Source organism: Pelobates fuscus, chromosome 9 (genome assembly GCF_036172605.1).
Source record: "Pelobates fuscus isolate aPelFus1 chromosome 9, aPelFus1.pri, whole genome shotgun sequence".
Taxonomy (NCBI): Eukaryota; Metazoa; Chordata; class Amphibia; order Anura; family Pelobatidae; genus Pelobates; species Pelobates fuscus.
In genome coordinates, this window is record NC_086325.1 from 138,183,571 (window position 1) to 138,206,243 (window position 22,673).

General features: G+C 44.4%; 1 protein-coding gene across 1 annotated transcript in view; it reads left to right on the forward strand.

The window, feature by feature from the left end:
- The first annotated feature begins 20,354 nt into the window (after positions 1-20,354).
- Positions 20,355-22,673, forward strand: part of CCDC22 (coiled-coil domain containing 22) — a 29,040-nt gene continuing 26,721 nt past the window's right edge. Inside the window, exon 1 of the mRNA XM_063432518.1 lies at positions 20,355-20,682. Coding sequence (XP_063288588.1) covers positions 20,633-20,682 — 50 coding nt within the window. The 5' untranslated portion in view covers positions 20,355-20,632. The remainder of the gene's footprint in view (positions 20,683-22,673) is intronic.

Below are 22,673 nucleotides of genomic sequence, written 5' to 3' on the forward strand. Positions count from 1 at the left end.
CAACTGATCGATACGTCAGCATATGCACGTACACATGCCACGTGGTAATCTCGGCCTACTAAATTTATTTTTACCGAGATTCCACCACATTCCCCCCTTTGATGCCTCTTGATATTTCACAATTACTTGAGGCATCACTTAACCTTAGTTTGCATACACCGCAAGTTACCTTGAACCAGACCAGACTTAACTTATGATGTGAATCTTCAACACTCATCTTCCTGCATTGGTTCTCCCTGATCTAGAGCCTTATACTTATAAATTGCCATTATCTGTGCAGCAGCCTTCCTCTCTGCTATATTTTCTATCAGGCTTTGCACAGACCTAACTACTAAGGGTATAAGACACGGCAGGAGTAGACACAACATTAAAATCAGTAGGACTCCACCTACCACTGCCTTAAGCCCTCCAAACCACTCATACCAGCTACCAAACCAACTACTTGGATTATACCCTTTCCATACCTGAGTAGGCACATGCGCTAGTTTAACCATATGGCTAGTAAGCTCAGCTATTGCTTGCCCTTCGTCATCTATTTGAAGACAGCAATTGCTCAGGTTAAACTTCCCACATACACCTCCCTCTACTGCCAAAAGGTAATCCAAGGCTAATCTATTTTGGTAGACTGCTGTCCTCATCCTGGTATTATGCTTCGCTAGAAGATTGAGCGCTTGTGATGTCTCGTTAGTAATAATCTCAACCACCGCCTGTAATCTTATAATACGGTTGAGCATATAAATAGGGGTTCTATAACCAAAGGTACCATCTTCTGCCCACGTGGCTGGCCCATAATAATCTATGATACGCTGGGGAGGCCATTCATCATCTTCCCAGGCACCTATCTCTATGGGTCCCCTTTTCTTCCTATGATTCACATCATACACTTTAACACCTAAAGTCTCACCTGTTTCAATCGGTAACAAGAAGAAGGATGGTTTGAGCATACCCAACACACATGCCCCTTCCCAGTCCTGTGGCAACTCCGAATAGGCTTTCTTACCACAGATCCAGTACAAATTTGCTGGGGCGCTCCAGGTAGATGTGATGGATAAATCAAACCACACATCCTTTAAATTGGCGTATCTAGCAAACGGGTTAGATGGTTCTGAGACATTTGAAGCCGACCACCAAGTTGTATTCTTTGTATCATCATCATAAGCTTTTTGCCCTAGACAAGTTAATTCTCCTACAGAAGTATTATACATTATTCCTTTCCTTGCTATGCAAACATAACCTATGATGGAGGTCTTTAATCTCCACTCAGATTTACCTCTAACACTCATATGATAGTCAGCTTGTGTAGATATTAGTTGGTCAACTGCCTCAGAACCGGACATTACCTCCTTTGCTTCCCAAGGCCATTGGTCTCCCATGTTAGTACCTCCACACACATAGCAGTTGGTAACATTAAGACTACCGGCAATACTTTCAGCTAAGTCAATGAACAGGTTTTTAGCATTATGGGGGATCTTATTATCTATACTCATCTCTTCATAAAAGGAATGGTATACTTGATGAGTTTGGGAGGATACCGTATCAGTCTCTATCCCTATAAACAATACTGTCCCAGGATCTAAACCCGTCCTGTATATTTGAAACCCAAATAAATTGCCATACTTGTCTAAGAACTTATCGGGGTTATTTATAAGTATATGGACTGGGTTGCATTCCATATACTTACAATATGGGCTGGTAGGCAACTTAGTCACTATCATGTCTTTGTCTACTGTCTGTCCCCAGGTTGCCCACCCCACAGAAGACCAATATGGGCAAAAGTTATAGTCTTTATTTGGGCATCTAGGACTCACATATTTATTTTTACTACTGGGACAAATATATTTATCATTAGACCCATACGTCCTCTCCCATCTAAGATCCCCACATACATTCCACGGCTTTCTACCACTTGATATCGCTTTACACGCATCAAATAGCAGAACACCCGAAGAATGTACGGATTCTAACACCGTCTTATTAATTAGGGTCCCCTGAGGATCTCCATTCCTGAGAGTCAACCAAATTGTACGGGGTTGATACTCTGGACTGAAGCACTTAGGTTCTCCTATTCCTAAATGGCACACACTATAGTCTATATTTAGGTATCTACATCTCGATACATCTCCTTTACACGCGTATTGTGAATGCCAAATTAGGGTTTGGGAAATATGGTTACCTGTTCTTGTAGTCTTAATGCATACCTCACAGCTAGGAGTGTCGGTACCTCTACCTTCCTGAATATAAAAATACACATAAATAAACATTATCATCAACACATCTTTCGCCGTCATCCTCAGTCTTCGTCCGTGCGAAGGCACCTCAGCTTCCAGGATGTAAGGGCTGCAGGGAATGGAGTTCTGCTCGTCTTCACAGGAGTCCCTTCGAGACTTTCCCTGGCTTATATACTATACGTCGGTGGGCGGACAGGCTTTATTATGGCCTTCTCACTCACGCACCAAATCCCAAAAATAATAAAATTTTGTAATCCACAATAGTTCCTCGTTACTCCGACTGAGTCGTGCGTTTTAACCGGATCTTGCAGGGATTCTCTGGATCTGCTGTAACTTGCCAAGAATCGACTGCTGCTGGTTTAACCCTGGAGTGATGTATCCACGGAGTCACTTCGGCTACTTTTATCGCTGTAGGGGTAGACAAAAGAACAACATAAGGACCTCTCCACTTGGGCCCTAACGGTACATTATTCCACTCTTTAATCCACACTTGATCTCCTGGATGGTAACTATGAACTGGGGGATAAATATTCACAGGTAATCTATCTTGTACCCATTTCTGTACCTCCTCCATAGTCTTACCCAACTCTACAACCTGCTGCCGGGTAATTCCTTCTCCCAACTGACTCAAGTCCCCCCTTAAGTTACCAAGTACGGGAGGTGGTCGCCCATACATGATTTCAAAAGGAGAGAGGCCCATCCTTCTGGTAGGGGTACTGCGGATTCGCAATAGAGCTATGGGTAAGAGAACGTTCCACTTAAGTTGGGTTTCCTGACACATTTTAGCCAACTGATTCTTAATAGTTCTATTCATTCTCTCTACCTTACCATAACTCTGGGGTCTATATGCTGTATGAAGCCTCCACTTTATACCAAGCATATGAGTCAGTTGTTGTAGGCACTGATGAACAAAAGCTGGACCATTGTCCGATCCTATAGAACAGGGTAGTCCATATCGGGGTATTATTTCTCGTAGCAGGAATCTCACAACTTCTCCTGCTTTCTCTGTACGAGTAGGACATGCTTCTACCCAGCCCGAATAGGTGCACACAATTACCAGCAGGTAACGATATCCACCCGATTTAGGCATCACTGTAAAGTCAATTTGTAAATCGGACATGGGGAGTCCCCCCATAAACTGGACTCCTGGTGGCTTTACTGGTCCTTGTCTTGCATTATTTTTAGCACACGTTACACATCTTCGTACAATGGCCTGAGTCAAGTTGGACAATCTTGGTATGTAGAAATGTTTTCTGAGAGATTCTTCTGTGCTGTCTCTCCCAGAATGTGTCCCGTTGTGATAATTTTGGACAATTTCTACCGCTAGTGATGCTGGCATGACTATTCTTCCATCTTCTAGCTGATACCACTTGTTCTCCAAATACTTTCCTGGTTCAGTCTTTAACCACTCCTCTTCTTGAGCTGTATAAACTGGAGTCCATTGGGACAGTGGAGTTGGTATAAGAGCAGCTATATGCCCCACATATTCCTGTCTTCCTGATTCAGCAGCACGCTTAGCTGCACTATCTGCCATCCGATTTCCCTTGGTTACATCACCATCTCCTCTCAGATGCGCTCGACAATGTATAATACCGACTTCTTTCGGCTCCCACACTGCTTCCAATAGTTGTAGGATTTCAGCTGCGTATTTGATTTCTTTGCCTTCTGAATTCAGTAGTCCTCTTTCTTTATACAAAGCTCCGTGGGCATGAGTGGTTAAAAACGCATATTTGGAGTCCGTGTAGATGTTCACTCTTAAACCTTCAGCCAATTGTAACGCTCGTGTCAGTGCTATCAATTCTGCCTTTTGTGCTGATGTTCCTTTCGCCAGTGGCCGAGCTTCTATCACCTTGTCTATTGTTGTCACTGCATATCCTGCATAGCGGATCCCTTCTTTCACATAACTACTGCCGTCGGTATAATATTGAACATCAGGGTTCTGGATGGGAAAATCACGAAGATCTGGTCTACTTGAGAATACTTCATCCATTACTTCCAAACAATCATGTTGACTTTCAGTAGGTTGTGGCAAAAGGGTAGCTGGATTTAAGGTGTTTACAGTCTCTAAATGCACTCTTGGGTTTTCACACAACATTGCTTGATACTTGGTCATACGGCTGTTACTAAACCAATGATTTCCTTTGTAATCCAACAACGTCTGTACTGCATGTGGGACTCGTACATAAAGTTCTTGACCCAGAGTGAGTTTATCGGCTTCAGCTACTAGCAGGGCGGCTGCAGCTACGGCTCTTAGACAAGGTGGAAGTCCGCTGGCCACTGCATCCAGTTGCTTAGACATATAGGCAACAGGTCTTTGCCATGATCCCAAGTACTGTGTCAATACTCCCACAGCCATTCTTCTTTGCTCATGTACATACAGGTAGAATGGTCGTGTGTGATCAGGTAGACCTAATGCCGGGGCACTCATCAAAGCCTTCTTCACATCTTCAAATGCCGTTTGCTGTTCTTGAGTCCATAAGAAGGGGTCATGCTCTGTACCTTTGATAGCTGCGTACAGAGGTTTTGCCAGTATCGCGTAGCTGGGAATCCATATCCTACAGAAGCCTGCTGCCCCCAAGAATTCTCGCACTTGTCTTCTATTCTTGGGTATCGGTATTTGGCACACAGCTTCTTTTCTCTCTGGCCCCATAATTCTTTGACCTTCAGAGATATGGAATCCCAGATATTTGACAGTTGGCAAACACAACTGAGCCTTCTTTCTAGACACCTTGTATCCTGCCTTCCAGAGAATGTGTAGTAGATCGTGCGTTGCTTGCTGACAGATTTCTTTTGTAACTGCTGCTATCAACAAGTCCTCTACATACTGTAACAATACACACTCTCCTGGGATGGACTCGAAATCCAGTAGATCTTGACTTAGAGCTGAACCAAATAGGGTAGGTGAATTTTTAAACCCTTGGGGCAGTCTTGTCCAGGTCATTTGGCGTTTTGAGCCCGTTACAGCGTTCTCCCATTGGAAAGCGAAAATACATTGACTTTCTGCGGCAATTCGGAGGCAAAAGAAGGCATCTTTGAGGTCTAAGACTGTAAAGTAGGTAGCCCCGCCCGGAATTAAAGCAAGCAGGTTATATGGATTGGGTACAACTGGATGTATACTAACAACCGCATCATTGACTGCTCTCAAGTCCTGCACAGGTCGATACTCATCTGTACCGGGCTTTTGAACAGGCAGCAATGGGGTGTTCCAGGGGGAAGTACAGAATTTTAGGATACCATACCGTATGAACTTATCCAGATAAGATTGGATGTTCTTCTTAGCCTTCTGCGGGATGTGGTATTGTCTTAGGCTTACTGGATAAACCCCAAGTTTTAATTCAATTTTAATAGGTGGAATATTGCGGGCCAGTCCTGGTGGGTTGTTCTCTGCCCAAACTCCTGGTATGTTGAATAATGACTCATTACTCCTAGGGTTTTGGCTAGTCAACGCTGTATAAAGTCACCACTCTTCTTCCTTTGGTACGGATAATGTCATAATACCTGAAGGTCCATTAAACTTTAAGGATGTTGTTCCATTTGGTAGGAACGTAATCTGCGCTTGTAATTTTGATAGCATATCACGTCCCAGCAATTGGACTGGACATTCAGGCATATAAAGGAATTGATGTTTTACTACGTGGCCTCCCAATGTACAGAGTCGACTTTTAAGAACCGGTTTTTCAGCACTTCTTCCAGTTGCTCCTATTACAGTAATAGTCCTTCCAGATGGAGGAGCAACTAGATTAGTCACCACTGAATGTTCAGCACCAGTGTCGATCATGAACGCACTCCTTTTTCCCCCTATTGATACATCGACCATAGGCTCCGCTCGACCAAGGGGGATGGAGCCCGGTCGGTATCAATAGTCCTCCATGACCGTGTCAGCCAATCCTACAAAGTCCCTGCCTTCTCTATCGCGGGACCTTTGCGCTGCTGGCAAATACCTATCTTCCCTAACACTTCCTCTGTTCCCATTGCTCCCTCTATTACCATTACTCCCTCCGGGGCCTCCTCTACCTCTCGCTCTGCCTCTAAAGTTTCCGTAACCTGCCCTGGGTTGGTCTCTCTCGTACTGCTCTCTTTGTGGACATTCGTTCCTCCAATGCCCTTCTTCCTTGCAATACGCGCACTGATTCCTACTCAAAGGCTCCCTACTCCATCTACTATCGCCTCTATCTGGGCCCCGTCTATCTACGCCTGCGATCGCTACCGCTAGCATGTCTGCCTTTCTACGCATCTTGCGCTCTTCCTCTTTCTTACTTTCTGTTTCCCTATTCATATATACCTTATTCGCTACCTCCATTAGTTGGGTGATGGACATACCTGCAAACCCTTCTAACTTCTGTAGCTTGCGCTTAATATCTCCGTAAGCTTGGCTGACAAAGGCGGAGTTCACCATTCGGGAATTATCTGCGTCTTCCGGATTAAAGGGGGTATACAAGCGGTATGCCTCCAATAATCGGTCATAAAAGACACTGGGCGCTTCATCACTTTTCTGAATCACCTCAACTGTCTTCGACATATTAATGGCTTTCTTTCCTCCGGCTTTCATGCCAGCAATTATAGCGTCTCTATAGGCTCTGAGTTGAACCATATCAGCACCATTTACATTCCAATCGGGATCGGTGTTGGGATAATGTGTTGCGGCCCATGCTGATGGATTGGCTTGGTTTAAAGTACGGGCTTTATCCTCTAGTGCTTTAATGGCCGCTTGATTAATTCTTGTCCTTTCCTCATTGTTGAACAAAGTCATTAATAACTGCTGGCAATCAGCCCATGTCGGGTTATGTGTCTGTACTATTGAGGTGAACAGATCAGTCATAGCTTGTGGTTTCTCAGTATACGAGGAATTGTGGGTCTTCCAATTTAAGAGATCGGTTGTCGTGAACGGGACATATACAAAGACTGGGTAAGCATGTGCCATTTGGCCTGCGGCATCGATATAGGCTGGCCCAGGATTCAGACGAAGAGGCATCTGATAGTGTTTTAATTGTTGGGTACCGGTCAGTTGTCGGGTCTGTATGGGGCTACGTGGAGGGGCGTCAGTCATAGGTTCCAGTCGGGGAGAAATAGGGTATGGGGATGTGGGAGCTTGGTTTTGGGAAAAGGTTGTAAATAAAACACTTCGAGTCGAGCTAGAAGAAGCTTGACCGGAAGTCTGAAATGGCGCCAAATCAGGATATTCGGATCTAATGGGGGTTGGCTCTGATTCCGGAAGGGGAGATTTAGTACGAGAGGGGGTGGATTCTGTACTGGAGGAGGAAGCGGAAGTGGATGAGGGTAATGAGGGAAGGGTTGCAGGACTTCCTGCATTTGCGTCACTTCCTCTTAACGGAAAGTAAGGGGGCGGCAAAGGGATCTCGGACTCAGGGGGCATGTCCAAAATGGGCCTAACACCAGTCCTAGTGGACAAACAAGTCCTAGCTACCATGAGGCGACATTGCTCCTCGTGGCATGTCTGAAGCCATTTTGGCGAGTCATTTACGGCCTGTCTCCAACAATCAATATAAGGAAACTGGCCGTAAAGTTCAGGCCTACCCGATACAGCCACGTGTAAGCGCTGTACCAGAGTTGGATCCAAACTGCCACGTGGCGGCCATGTCGCAACCAAAGTAGGCCACTCCCTAGTACACAAAGTGACCAAACGTACAGGGGACATTTTAACCCCAAAATCACAAGTTTTGAATCCCTTTTTAAAATTCTTCACCATACAACCTAAGGGATCCGGAATCGTTGACTGCGACGCGCCCATACTTATCAATGGAACGTCGTTGACAACGAATACTATGCACGCGTACTATTCAACAGTCACACCCGTTTCCTCTGGCAACAGCACCACGTGGTACAGTTACCAAGTGAAACGTACACAATAACACAATAAACACTCAGGGAATTCCCGTACACACACAGCTGTTACACCAGTCACTAAATAATCAATATTATGCCCTTTGGCGAAACTATACAGTCACCCACGCTATAATTCTCTATATACGAATTACCCGTCTATAACACACCCCAGTAACATCGTCTTTTACAAATAGCGGTTACAGTACGGTTAGCATAGGTCAAAGCACAAGTTAAGGTCACAATACAATTATTAGTGGTTATGGTGTTAAACATGCAATGGACGACAATGATTAGTACTTATATACAGTGTCAGTAAATATACAGGGTTATGGTACCGTGCACTATAATACAGCAACACACTATTAACACTCTCGCTAGACGGCTGAGCTCGCGCTATCTAACAAGATATACACTTTACTAAACAATCTTTATCACATTTACAATTCCCAACTAAACTATTGGCCAGTACCTTGATGGACTACCTAAAACTATATACACCCGTTTTGGTTAGCCACACTGCCCAAGCACCAACATATAGCGAGCTAGAGGACCAAATTTACACAGACGCCTCTTAGTCGATTACTATCAAAAATCTAGTGGGTTCCAAATTTACACGCCTTCCCACTTAGCCAAGATAGGTTGAGAGCTAGCGAACCGAATTTACACAGACGCCGCTTAGTCTCCCGGTCCCTCCGACCTAGCGAACAAAATATACACCCTAGAACGCTAGTCTAGACAAGACACCGGTGTCCGGCTAGGGCTATTTACACCAGAGCCCCGCCTGACTAACCAAATCAAACGGTCTTACTAAAGAGCGTTCGATTGAGCGGTGCGCCTTCGCTCCTTCCCTCCGACAGAGGGGGCAGATTCCATACACAAATAACCCCTTATGGGCCTACCGCACAATCGGTATATCCCTAGTGGGTCTGCCGTCTAAAACAGCAGTTGTCTTACCTCTTCGTTCCTGAACCTGAGTTCACACTCATCGACGGGGACACCCCAGCACTTCTCACGTAGAGGTCGATGATCTCCTGGACAACAGACCAGTGGCGCCGAGACGAAGGGAGGTCCACGCAGAAGTTCAGGGGTGCAGCCGTAGAGAACGTGGGCAAAGATAGACCGTCTCACGCCTCTGCCTCTCAGCTACCGTTGAACGATGAGCTTCCCGGCCAATGCACCAAATGATACCGGAGAAACTGACGGAAGCGAAGCACAGAGAGATGGACACAGGTTTCTTCAGGAAGGAAGAGATTCTTTATTGGATCACCGATCGGGACTCAGAGGGACTAGCGTCACCAAAATACCACAGGCTCCTTATATAGGCACATAACTCCTCCCATATTAAGCTCCACCCGCACATTCTCTTGACCAATCAATACAAGTAAGAATTAACTTCCTGCTTGACCGCATGGCTTGTCCAGCACAATGGAGGAGGGGAATACTACATCCTGTATTCTTGCACATGCTCCGTACACTACTGATCGTATCTTGCCTCGTGCAACCAACTGATCGATACGTCAGCATATGCACGTACACATGCCACGTGGTAATCTCGGCCTACTAAATTTATTTTTACCGAGATTCCACCACAGTTCCTGTAAGTTTTCTTGTAATTGTCCTATTGATACCGGAGAAACTGACGGAAGCCAAGCACAGAGAGATGGACACAGGTTTCTTCAGGAAGGAAGAGATTCTTTATTGGATCACCGATCGGGACTCAGAGGGACTAGCGTCACCAAAATACAGCAAAGTCTGAGTACTGAATACATAGAGTACATTCCTTATATAGCACTGTAGCTCCTCCCACAATTAACTACACCCACACATACCCTTAACCTATTTAATGAATAGAGTCTAAACTCATCCATCCGGTCTAACCACGTGGCTCATCTGATACAAAGGAGAGGGACGCGTAATTCCAGTTCTTACATTCCTGCACCTGGTCAGTACAGTGATGACAGTATCTTAGCTACGTGTTATTAACTAACTGATACTACAAACACATATACATACATATGCCTTGTGGCAATCTTAGCCTGCTAAACTTGTATTTTACTGGAATTACATCACATTCCCCCCTTTGATGCCTCTGATATTTCACAATTACTTGAGGCATCACTTAACCTTGGTTTGCATATACCTCAGGTTACCATGAACCAGACCAGACTTATCTTATGATGTGAATCTTCAACATTCATCTTCTTGCATTGGTTCTCCCTGATCTAGAGCCTTATACTTATATATCGCCATTATCTGTGCAGCAGCCTTCCTCTCTGCTATACTTCCTATCAGGCTTTGCACAGACCTAACTACTAAGGGTATAAGACACGGTAGGAGTAGACACAACAGTAAAATCAGTAGGACTCCACCTACCACTGCCTTAAGCCCTCCAAACCACTCATACCAGCTACCAAACCAACTACTTGGATTATACCCTTTCCATACCTGAGTAGGCACATGCGCTAGTTTAACCATATGGCTAGTAAGCTCAGCTATTGCTTGCCCTTCGTCATCTATTTGAAGACAGCAATTACTTAGGTTAAACTTCCCACATACACCTCCCTCTACTGCCAAAAGGTAATCCAAGGCTAATCTATTTTGGTAGACTGCTGTCCTCATCCTGGTGTTATGCTTCGCTAGAAGATTGAGCGCTTGTGATGTTTCATTAGTGATAATCTCAACCACCGCCTGTAACCTTATAATACGGTTGAGCATATAAATAGGGGTTCTATAACCAAAGGTACCATCCTCAGCCCACGTGGCTGGCCCATAGTAATCTATGATACGCTGGGGAGGCCATTCATTATCTTCCCAGGTGCCTATCTCTATGGGTCCCCTTTTCTTCCTATGATTCACATCATACACTTTAACACCTAAAGTCTCACCTGTTTCAATCGGTAACAAGAAGAAGGATGGTTTGAGCATACCCAACACACATGCCCCTTCCCAGTCCTGTGGCAGCTCCGAATAGGCTTTCTTACCACAGATCCAGTACAAATTTGCTGGGGCTCTCCAGGTAGATGTGATGGATAGATCAAACCACACGTCCTTTAAATTGGCATATCTAGCAAACGGGTTAGATGGTTCTGAGACATTTGAAGCCGACCACCAAGTTGTATTCTTTGTATCATCATCATAAGCTTTTTGCCCTAGACAAGTTAATTCTCCTACAGAAGTATTATACATTATTCCTTTCCTTGCTATGCAAACATAACCTATGATGGAGGTCTTTAATCTCCACTCAGATTTACCTCTAACACTCATCTGATAATCGGCTTGTGAAGATATTAATTGTTGAACTGCCTCAGAACCGGACATTACCTCCTTTGCTTCCTAAGGCCATTGGTCTCCCATGTTAGTACCTCCACACACATAGCAGTTGGTAACATTAAGACTACCGGCAATACTTTCAGCTAAATCGATGAACAGGTTTTTAGCATTATGGGGGATCTTATTATCTATACTCATCTCTTCGTAAAAGGAATGGTATACTTGATGAGTCTGGGAGGATACCGTATCAGTCTCTATCCCTATAAATAATATTGTCCCAGGGTCTAAACCCGTCCCGTATATTTGAAACCCAAATAAATTACCATATTTATCTAAGAACTTGTCGGGGTTATTTATAAGAATATGGACTGGATTGCATTCCATAGACTTACAGTATGGATTGGTAGGCAACTTAGTAACAATCATGTCTTTGTCTACTGTCTGTCCCCAAGTCGCCCACCCCACACAAGACCAATATGGACAAAAGTTATAGTCTTTATTTGGGCATCTAGGACTCACATATTTATTTTTGCTACTGGGACAAATATATTTATCGTTAGACCCATACGTCCTCTCCCATCTAAGATCCCCACATACATTCCACGGCTTTCTACCACTCGATATCGCTTTACACGCATCAAATAGCAGAACACCCGAAGAATGTACGGATTCTAACACCGTTTTATTAATTAGGGTCCCCTGAGGATCTCCATTCCTGAGAGTCAACCAAATTGTACGAGGCTGATACTCCGGACTGAAGCACTTAGGTTCTCCTACTCCTAAATGGCACACACTATAATCTATATTTAAGTATCTACATCTCGATACATCTCCTTTACATTCGTATTGTGAATGCCAAATTAGGGTTTGGGAAATATGGTTACCTGTTCTCGTAGTCTTAATGCATACCTCACAGCTAGGAGTGTCGGTACCTCTACCTTCCTGAATATAAAAACACATATAAATAAACACTATCAAAAGCACATCTTTCGCCGTCATCCTCAGTCTTCGTCCGTGCGATGGCGCCTCAGCTTCCAGGATGTGAGGGGCTGCAGGGAATGGAGTTCTGCTCATCTTCACAGGTGTCCCTTCGAGACTTTCCTGGCTTATACACTATGTGATGGTAAGCGGACAGGCTTTATTATGGCCTTCTCACTCACACCTGTAACAATAAAATTTGTAATCCACAATAATTCCTCGTTACTCCGACTGAGTAGTGCGTTTTAACCGGATCTTGCAGGGATTCTCTGGATCTGCTGTAACTTGCCAAGAATCGACTGCTGCTGGTTTAACCCTGGAGTGATGTATCCACGGAGTCACTTCTGCTACTTTTATCGCTGTAGGGGTAGACAAAAGAACAACATAAGGACCTCTCCACTTGGGCCCTAACGGTACATTATTCCACTCTTTAATCCACACTTGATCTCCTGGATGATAACTATGAACAGGGGGATAAATATTCACAGGTAATCTATCTTGTACCCATTTCTGTACCTCCTCCATAGTCTTACCCAACTCTACAACCTGCTGCCGGGTAATTCCTTCTCCCAACTGACTCAAGTCCCCCCTTAAGTTACCAAGTACGGGAGGTGGTCGCCCATACATGATTTCAAAAGGAGAGAGGCCCATCCTTCTGGTAGGGGTACTGCGGATTCGCAATAAGGCTATAGGTAAGAGAACGTTCCACTTAAGTTGGGTTTCCTGACACATTTTAGCCAACTGGTTCTTTATAGTTCTATTCATTCTCTCTACCTTACCAGAACTCTGGGGTCTATATGCAGTATGAAGCCTCCACTTTATACCAAGCATATGAGTCAGTTGTTGTAGGCACTGGTGAACAAAAGCTGGACCATTGTCCGATCCTATAGAACAGGGTAGTCCATATCGGGGTATTATTTCTCGTAGCAGGAATCTCACAACTTCTCCTGCTTTCTCTGTACGAGTAGGACATGCTTCTACCCAGCCTGAATAGGTGCACACAATTACCAGCAGGTAACGATGTCCACCCGATTTAGGCATCACTGTAAAGTCTATTTGTAGATCGGACATGGGGAGTCCCCCCATAAACTGAACTCCTGGTGGCTTTACTGGTCCTTGTCTTGCATTATTCTTAGCACACGTTACACATCTGCGTACAATGGCCTGAGTCAAGTTGGACAATCTTGGTATGTAGAAATGTTTTCTAAGAGATTCTTCAGTACTGTCTCTCCCAGAATGTGTCCCGTTGTGATAATTTTGGACAATTTCTACCGCTAGCGATGCTGGTATAACTATTCTTCCATCTTCTAGCTGATACCACTTGTTCTCCAGATACTTTCCCGGTTCAGTCTTTAACCACTCCTCTTCTTGAGCTGTATAAACTGGAGTCCATTGGGACAGTGGAGTTGGTATAAGAGCAGCTATATGCCCTACATACTCCTGTCTTCCTGATTCAGCAGCACGCTTAGCTGCACTATCTGCCATCCGATTTCCCTTGGTTACATCACCATCTCCTCTCAGATGCGCTCGACAATGTATGATACCGACTTCTTTCGGCTCCCACACTGCTTCCAATAGTTGTAGGATTTCAGCTGCGTACTTGATTTCTTTGCCTTCTGAATTCAGTAGTCCTCTTTCTTTATACAAAGCTCCGTGGGCATGAGTGGTTAAAAACGCATACTTAGAGTCCGTATAGATATTTACTCTTAAACCTTCAGCCAATTGTAACGCTCGTGTTAGTGCTATTAATTCTGCCTTTTGTGCTGATGTTCCTTTCGCCAATGGCCGAGCTTCTATCACCTTGTCTATGGTTGTTACTGCATATCCTGCATAGCGGATCCCTTCTTTCACATAACTACTGCCGTCTGTATAATATTGAACATCGGGGTTCTGGATGGAAAAATCACGAAGATCTGGTCTACTTGAGAATACTTCATCCATTACTTCCAAACAATCATGTTGACTTTCAGTAGGTTGTGGCAAAAGGGTAGCTGGATTTAAGGTGTTTACAGTCTCTAAATGCACTCTTGGGTTTTCACACAACATTGCTTGATACTTGGTCATACGGCTGTTACTAAACCAATGATTTCCTTTGTAATCCAACAACGTCTGTACTGCATGTGGGACTCGTACATAAAGTTCTTGACCCAGAGTGAGTTTATCGGCTTCAGCTACTAGCAGGGCGGCTGCAGCTACGGCTCTTAGACAAGGTGGAAGTCCGCTGGCCACTGCATCCAATTGTTTAGACATGTAGGCAACAGGTCTTTGCCATGATCCCAAGTACTGTGTCAATACTCCCACAGCCATTCTTCTTTGCTCGTGTACATACAGGTAGAATGGTCGTGTGTGATCAGGTAGACCTAATGCTGGGGCACTCATCAAAGCCTTCTTCACATCTTCAAATGCCGTTTGCTGTTCTTGGGTCCATAGGAAGGGGTCGTGCTCTGTACCTTTGATAGCTGCGTACAGAGGTTTTGCCAGTATCGCATAGCTGGGAATCCATATCCTACAGAAGCCTGCTGCCCCCAAGAATTCTCGCACTTGTCTTCTATTCTTGGGTATTGGTATTTGGCAGACAGCCTCTTTTCTCTCTGGCCCCATAATTCTTTGACCTTCAGAGATATGGAACCCCAGATACTTGACAGTTGGCAAACACAACTGAGCCTTCTTTCTAGACACCTTGTATCCTGCCTTCCAGAGAATGTGTAGTAGATCGTGCGTTGCTTGCTGACAGATTTCTTTTGTAACTGCTGCTATCAACAAGTCATCTACATATTGTAACAATACACACTCTCCTGGGATGGACTCGAAATCCAATAGATCTTGACTTAGGGCTGAACCAAATAGGGTAGGTGAATTTTTAAACCCTTGGGGCAGTCTTGTCCAAGTCATTTGGCGTTTTGAGCCCGTTACAGCGTTCTCCCATTGGAAAGCAAAAATACATTGACTTTCTGCGGCAATTCGGAGGCAAAAGAAGGCATCTTTGAGGTCTAAAACTGTGAAGTAAGTAGCCCCGCCCGGAATTAAAGCAAGCAGGTTATATGGATTGGGTACAACTGGATGTATACTAACAACCGCATCATTGACTGCTCTTAAGTCCTGCACAGGTCGATACTCATCTGTGCCGGGCTTTTGAACAGGCAGCAATGGGGTGTTCCAGGGGGAAGTACAGAATTTTAGGATACCATACCGTATGAACTTATCCAGATAGGATTGGATGTTCTTCTTAGCCTTCTGCGGAATGTGATATTGTCTTAGGCTCACTGGATAAACCCCATGTTTCAGTTCAATTTTTATTGGTGGAATATTGCGGGCCAGTCCTGGTGGGTTGTTCTCTGCCCAAACTCCTGGTATGTTAAACAATGTCTCATCACTCCTAGGGTTTTGGCTAGTCAACACTGTATAAAGTCGCCACTCTTCTTCCTTTGGTACGGATAAAGTCATAATACCTGAAGGTCCATTAAACTTTAAAGATGTTGTTCCATCTGGTAGGAACGTAATCTGCGCTTGTAATTTGGATAGCATATCACGTCCCAGCAATTGGACTGGACATTCAGGCATATAAAGGAATTGGTGTTTTACTACGTGGCCTCCCAATGTACAGAGTCGACTTTTAAGAACCGGTCTTTCAGCACTTCTTCCAGTTGCTCCTATCACAGTAATAGTCCTTCCAGATGGAGGAGCAACTAGATTAGTCACCACTGAATGTTCAGCACCAGTGTCGATCATGAACGCACTCCTTTTCCCCCCTATTGATACATCGACCATAGGCTCCGCTCGACCAAGGGGGATGGAGCCCGGTCGGTATCAATAGTCCTCCATGACCGTGTCAGCCAATCCTACAAAGTCCCTACCTTCTCTATCGCGAGACCTTTGCGCTGCTGGAATATACCTGTCTTCCCTAACACTTCCTCTGTTCCCATTACTCCCTCTATAACCATTACTCCCTCCGGGACCTCCTCTACCTCTCGCTCTGCCTCTAAAGTTTCCGTAGCCTGCCCTGGGTTGGTCTCTCTCGTACTGCTCTCTTTGCGGACATTCGTTCCTCCAATGCCCTTCTTCCTTGCAATACGCACACTGATCCCTACTCAAAGGCTCCCTACTCCATCTATTATTGCCTCTATCTGGGCCCCGTTTATCTACGCCTGCGATCGCTACCGCTAGCATATCAGCCTTTTTACGCATCTTGCGCTCCTCCTCTTTCTTGCTTTCTGTTTCCCTATTCATATACACCTTATTAGCTACCTCCATTAGTTGGGTGATTGACATACCTGCAAACCCTTCTAACTTTTGTAGCTTGCGCTTAATATCTCCGTAAGCTTGGCTGACAAAGGCGGAGTTCACCATTCGGGAATTGTCTGCGTCTTCCGGATTAAAGGGGGTGTACAAGCGGTACGCCTCCAATAATCGGTCATAAAAGACACTGGGCGCTTCATCGCTTTTCTGGATCACCTCAACTGTCTTCGACATGTTAATGGCTTTCTTTCCTCCGGCTTTCATGCCAGCAATTATAGCGTCTCTATAGGCTCTGAGTTGAACCATATCAGCACCATTTACGTTCCAATCGGGATCAGTGTTGGGATAATGTGTTGCGGCCCATGCTGCTGGATTAGCTTGGTTCAAAGCACGGGCTCTATCCTCTAATGCTTTAATGGCTGCTTGATTTATTCTTGTCCTTTCCTCATTGTTAAATAAAGTCATTAATAACTGCTGGCAATCAGCCCATGTCGGATTATGTGTCTGTACTATTGAGGTGAACAGATCAGTCATGGCTTGTGGTTTCTCAGTATACGAGGAATTATGGGTCTTCCAGTTTAAAAGGTCGGTAGTGGTGAAAGGGACATATACGAAGACAGGGTCAGCGTGTGCCATTTGACCTGCGGCATCGATATAAGCTGACCCGGGATTTAAGCGAAGAGGCATCTGATAGTGCTTTAATTGTTGGGCACCAGTCAACTGTCGGGTTTGGATGGGGCTACGTAGGGAAGCGTCAGTCATGGGTTCCGGTCGGGGAGAGATAGGGTATGGGGATGTGGGAGGTTGGTTTTGGGAAAAGGTAGTGAATAGAACACTTCGGGCCGAGCTAGATGAAGCTTGACCGGAAGTCTGAAGTGGCGCCAAATCAGGATATTCGTTTCTAATGGGGGTGGGTTCTGGTTCCGGAAGGGGAGATTTAGTACGAGGGGGGGTGGATCCTGTACTGGAGGAGGAAGCGGAAGTGGATGGGGGTAGTGAGGGAAGGGTTACAGGACTTCCTGTATTTGCGTCACTTCCTCTTACCGGAAAGTAAGGGGGCGGCAAAGGGATCTCGGACTCAGGGGGCGTGTCCAAAATGGGCCTAACACCAGCCCTAGTGGACGAACAAGTCCTAGCTACCATGAGGCGACACTGTTCCTCGTGGCATGTCCGGAGCCATTTTGGCGAGTCATTTACGGCCTGTCTCCAACAATCAATATAAGGAAACTGGCCGTAAAGTTCAGGCCTACCTGATACAGCCACGTGTAAGCGCTGTACCAGAGTTGGATCCAAACTGCCACGTGGCGGCCATGCCGCAACCAAAGTAGGCCACTCCCTAGTGCACAAAGTGACCAAACGTACAGGAGACATCTTTACCCCAAAATCACAAACTTTGAATCCCTTTTTAAAATTCTTAACCATACATCCTAAGGGATCCGGAATCGTTGACTGCGACGCACCCATATTTAACAGTGGAACGTCGTTGACAACGATTACTATACACGCGTACTATTCAACAGTCACACCCGTTTCCTCTGGCAACAGCACCACGTGGTACGGTTACCAAGTGAAACGTACACAATAACAATAAACACTCAGGGAATTCCCGTACACACACAGCTGCTACACCAGTCACTATATAATCAATATTATGCCCTTTGGCGTAACTACACAGTCACCCACGCTATAATTCTCTATATACGAATTACCCGTCTATAACACACCCCAGTAACATCGTCTTTTACAAATAGCGGTTACAGTACGGTTAGCATAGGTCAAAGCACAAGTTAAGGTCACAATACAATTATTAGTGGTTATGGTGTTAAAACATGCAATGGACGACAATGATTAGTACTTATTATATAATGTCAGTAAATATACAGGGTTATGGTACCGTGCACTATAATACAGCAACACACTATTAACACTCTCGCTAGACGGCTGAGCTCGCGCTATCTAACAAGATATACACTTTACTAAAACAATCGTTAACACATTTACAATTCCCAACTAAACTATTGGCCAGTACCTTGAATGGACTACCTAAAACTATATACACCCGTTTTGGTTAGCCACACTGCCCAATCACCACATATACATAGCGAGCTAGAGAACCGAATTTACACAGGCGCCTCTTAGTCGCACTATACAACGAGCTAGAGATCCGAATTTACACAGGCGCCTCTTAGTCGTACTATCAAAAGTCTAGTGGGTTCCAAATTTACACGCCTTCCCACTTAGCCCAGATAGGATGAGAACTAGCGAACCGAATTTACACAGGCGCCGCTTAGTCTCCCGGTCCCTCCGACCTAGCGAACGTAATATACACCCTAGAACGCTAGTCTAGACAAGACACCGGTGTCCGGCTAGGGCTATCTTACACCAGGACCCCGCCTGACTAACCAAATCAAACGGTCTGACTAAAGAGCGTTCGATCGAGCGGTGCGCCTTCGCTCCTTCCCTCCGACAGAGGGGGCAGATACAGATTCAAAAACCCCTTATGGGCCTACCGCACAATCGGTATACCCCTAGCGGGTCCTGCCGTCTAAAACAGCAGTTATCTTACCTCCTCGTTCCTGAACCTGAGTTCACACTCATCGACGGGGACACCCCAGCACTTCTCACGTAGAGGCCGATGATCTCCTGGACAACAGACCAGTGGCGCCGAGACGAAGGGAGGTCCACGCAGAAGTTCAGGGGTGCAGCCGTAGAGAACGTGGGCAAAGATAGACCGTCTCACGCCTCTGCCTCTCAGCTACCGTTGAACGATGAGCTTCCCGGCCAATGCACCAAATGATACCGGAGAAACTGACGGAAGCCAAGCACAGAGAGATGGACACAGGTTTCTTCAGGAAGGAAGAGATTCTTTATTGGATCACCGATCGGGACTCAGAGGGACTAGCGTCACCAAAATACAGCAAAGTCTGAGTACTGAATACATAGAGTACATTCCTTATATAGCACTGTAGCTCCTCCCACAATTAACTACACCCACACATACCCTTAACCTATTTAATGAATAGAGTCTAAACTCATCCATCCGGTCTAACCACGTGGCTCATCTGATACAAAGGAGAGGGACGCGTAATTCCAGTTCTTACATTCCTGCACCTGGTCAGTACAGTGATGACAGTATCTTAGCTACGTGTTATTAACTAACTGATACTACAAACACATATACATACATATGCCTTGTGGCAATCTTAGCCTGCTAAACTTGTATTTTACTGGAATTACATCACACTATTTATAGATAAATCCCCCTCTCATAATATTGTAAAGCGCCATGGAATATGTTGGCGCTATATAAATGGCGATACTCATAATAATAATAATAATAATTAAAAACAGCATTAAAAGTGATGCATGTGCAGGAAAACATGCAGGGTTATTCAATACAGTGAGAATTCAAGGATAATTTCAAGTTTTAGGCTAAAGTAGACCTGAAATCATAGCTGAATTAAGATAATTTTTCCAGTCTGGCTACTTTGGCCTTAAATTTGACATTTACTTTGAATTTTCACTTTAATAAATAACCCTGTTGCCCTGGAAACCTATGCATAGTATTTTGAATACATAGACATGGGTACACATAAATATTTTGGGAAATAGAGATTTATATATTCAAAAAAAATATCTGGGTGCCCAGTGACCTGCAGAGCATGCTCATTGATCAAACTGGTACCCTCTACATTCTTTTTGTCTGTGTTCGATTCCGCACTACATTTCCCGGCGTGCACCCCGTGGGGTGATGGGCGGATGGTTTCTTCCGGTCACCAGGCAACTCAGGGGCATCCCAGCAGCTGCGGCGGGGAAGTTGGCCTAGTAACGCGCCCATTGCATTGTGGGGCGTGTAGTCCGGAGGTGAACGATTTCCTGTGTGCTGTAGTTAAGTGTAAAAGATAGGCTATGTACAGAGAATGACACCGGGCACAGAGATAAACAGACACTAGTATTATGCACACAGGCTGAGCACACAGACAGTATTATACAAACTCCTCTATAGATGAATTGCCACATTCAGCCAGGGAGTACAGGTACACAGGCTTCACACAGGGCAGGGGTGCAGGCTGGACATGGAGGAAGTGGATCGGATCCTCATTCACAGTTTGCGGACCTGTGGCACGTAAGTACATTCAGACATAAAGACATACATAGTACTATCTGTGTGACCCCCCTCCCTCCTTCCAGGGGTACATGGTCATGTGACTTCCCCCCTGAATTCCATCATGTGTTATCACATCCAGTGACATGCCCTGTGTACTTTAGAATATATCCCATCCAGTGACATGTCTGTAATTTAGAATATATCCCATCCAGTGACATGTCTGTATTTTAGAATATATCCCATCCAGTGACATGTCTGTACTTTAGAATATATCCCATCCAGTGACATGTCTGTAATTTAGAATATATCCCATCCAGTGACATGTCTGTAATTTAGAATATATCCCATCCAGTGACATGTCTGTATTTTAGAATATATCCCATCCAGTGACATGTCTGTACTTTAGAATATATCCCATCCAGTGACATGTCTGTATTTTATAATATAGCACATCCAGTGACATGCCCTGTGTATTTTATAATATATAGCACATCCAGTGACATGCCCTGTGTATTTCATAATATATATCACATGCATTCACATGTCTATGCATTTTATAATGTATATCTCTGTATTTTCTAATATATCACATCCAGTGACATGCCCTGTGCATTATATATTGTATCACATCCAGTGACATGTCTCTGCATCCCATGATATGATATCCAGTGACATGCCCTGTGCATTATATATTGTATCACATCCAGTGACATGCCCTGTGCATTATATATTGTATCACATCCAGTGACATGCCCTGTGTATTTTATAATATATCACATCCAGTGACATGCCCTGTGTATTTTATAATATATCACATCCAGTGACATGCCCTGTGTATTTTATAATATATCACATCCAGTGACATGCCCTGTGTATTTTATAATATAGCACATCCAGTGACATGCCCTGTGTATTTTATAATATAGCACATCCAGTGACATGCCCTGTGTATTTTATAATATAGCACATCCAGTGACATGCCTCTGCATTCCATGATGTATCCCATTCAGACATGTCTCTGTGTATTTTATAATATAGCACATCCAGTGACATGTCTCTGTGTATTTTATAATATGACATCCAGTGACATGCCTCTGCATTCCATGATGTATCCCATTCAGACATGTCGCTGTGTATTTTATAATATATCACATCCAGTGACATGTCTCTGTGTATTTTATAATACGACATCCAGTGACATGTCCTGTGTATTTTATAATATAGCACATCCAGTGACATGCCTCTGTGTATTTTATAATATGACATACAGTGACATGCCTCTGCATTCCATGATGTATCCCATTCAGACATGTCTCTGTGTATTTTATAATATAGCACATCCAGTGACATGTCTGTGTATTTTATAATATATCACATCCAGTGACATGTCTCTGTGTATTTTATAATACCACATCCAGTGACATGCCCTGTGTATCTTATAATATGACATCCAGTGACATGCCTCTGCATTCCATGATGTATCCCATTCAGACATGTCTCTGTGTATTTTATAATCTAGCTAGCACATTCAGTGACATGTCGCTGTGTATTTTATAATATAGCACATCCAGTGACATGCCCTGTGTATCTTATAATATGACATCCAGTGACATGCCCTGTGTATTTTATAATATAGCACATCCAGTGACATGTCGCTGTGTATTTTATAATATAGCGCATCCAGTGACATGTCTCTGTGTATTTTATAATACCACATCCAGTGACATGCCCTGTGTATCTTATAATATGACATCCAGTGACATGTCCCAGTGTATTTTATAATATGACATCCAGTGACATGCCTCTGCATTCCATGATGTATCCCGTTCAGTGACATGTCAATGTGTATTTTATAATGTATCACATCCAGTGCTATACCCTGTACATTCCATGATGTATCCCATCTAGTGACATGCCTCTCTGCATTCCACAGTGTAAGAGATCACATGACATTTCACATGTCTCCTCCTTTCAACATGTCTTTTCTAACATGATTCTCCTTACACCAG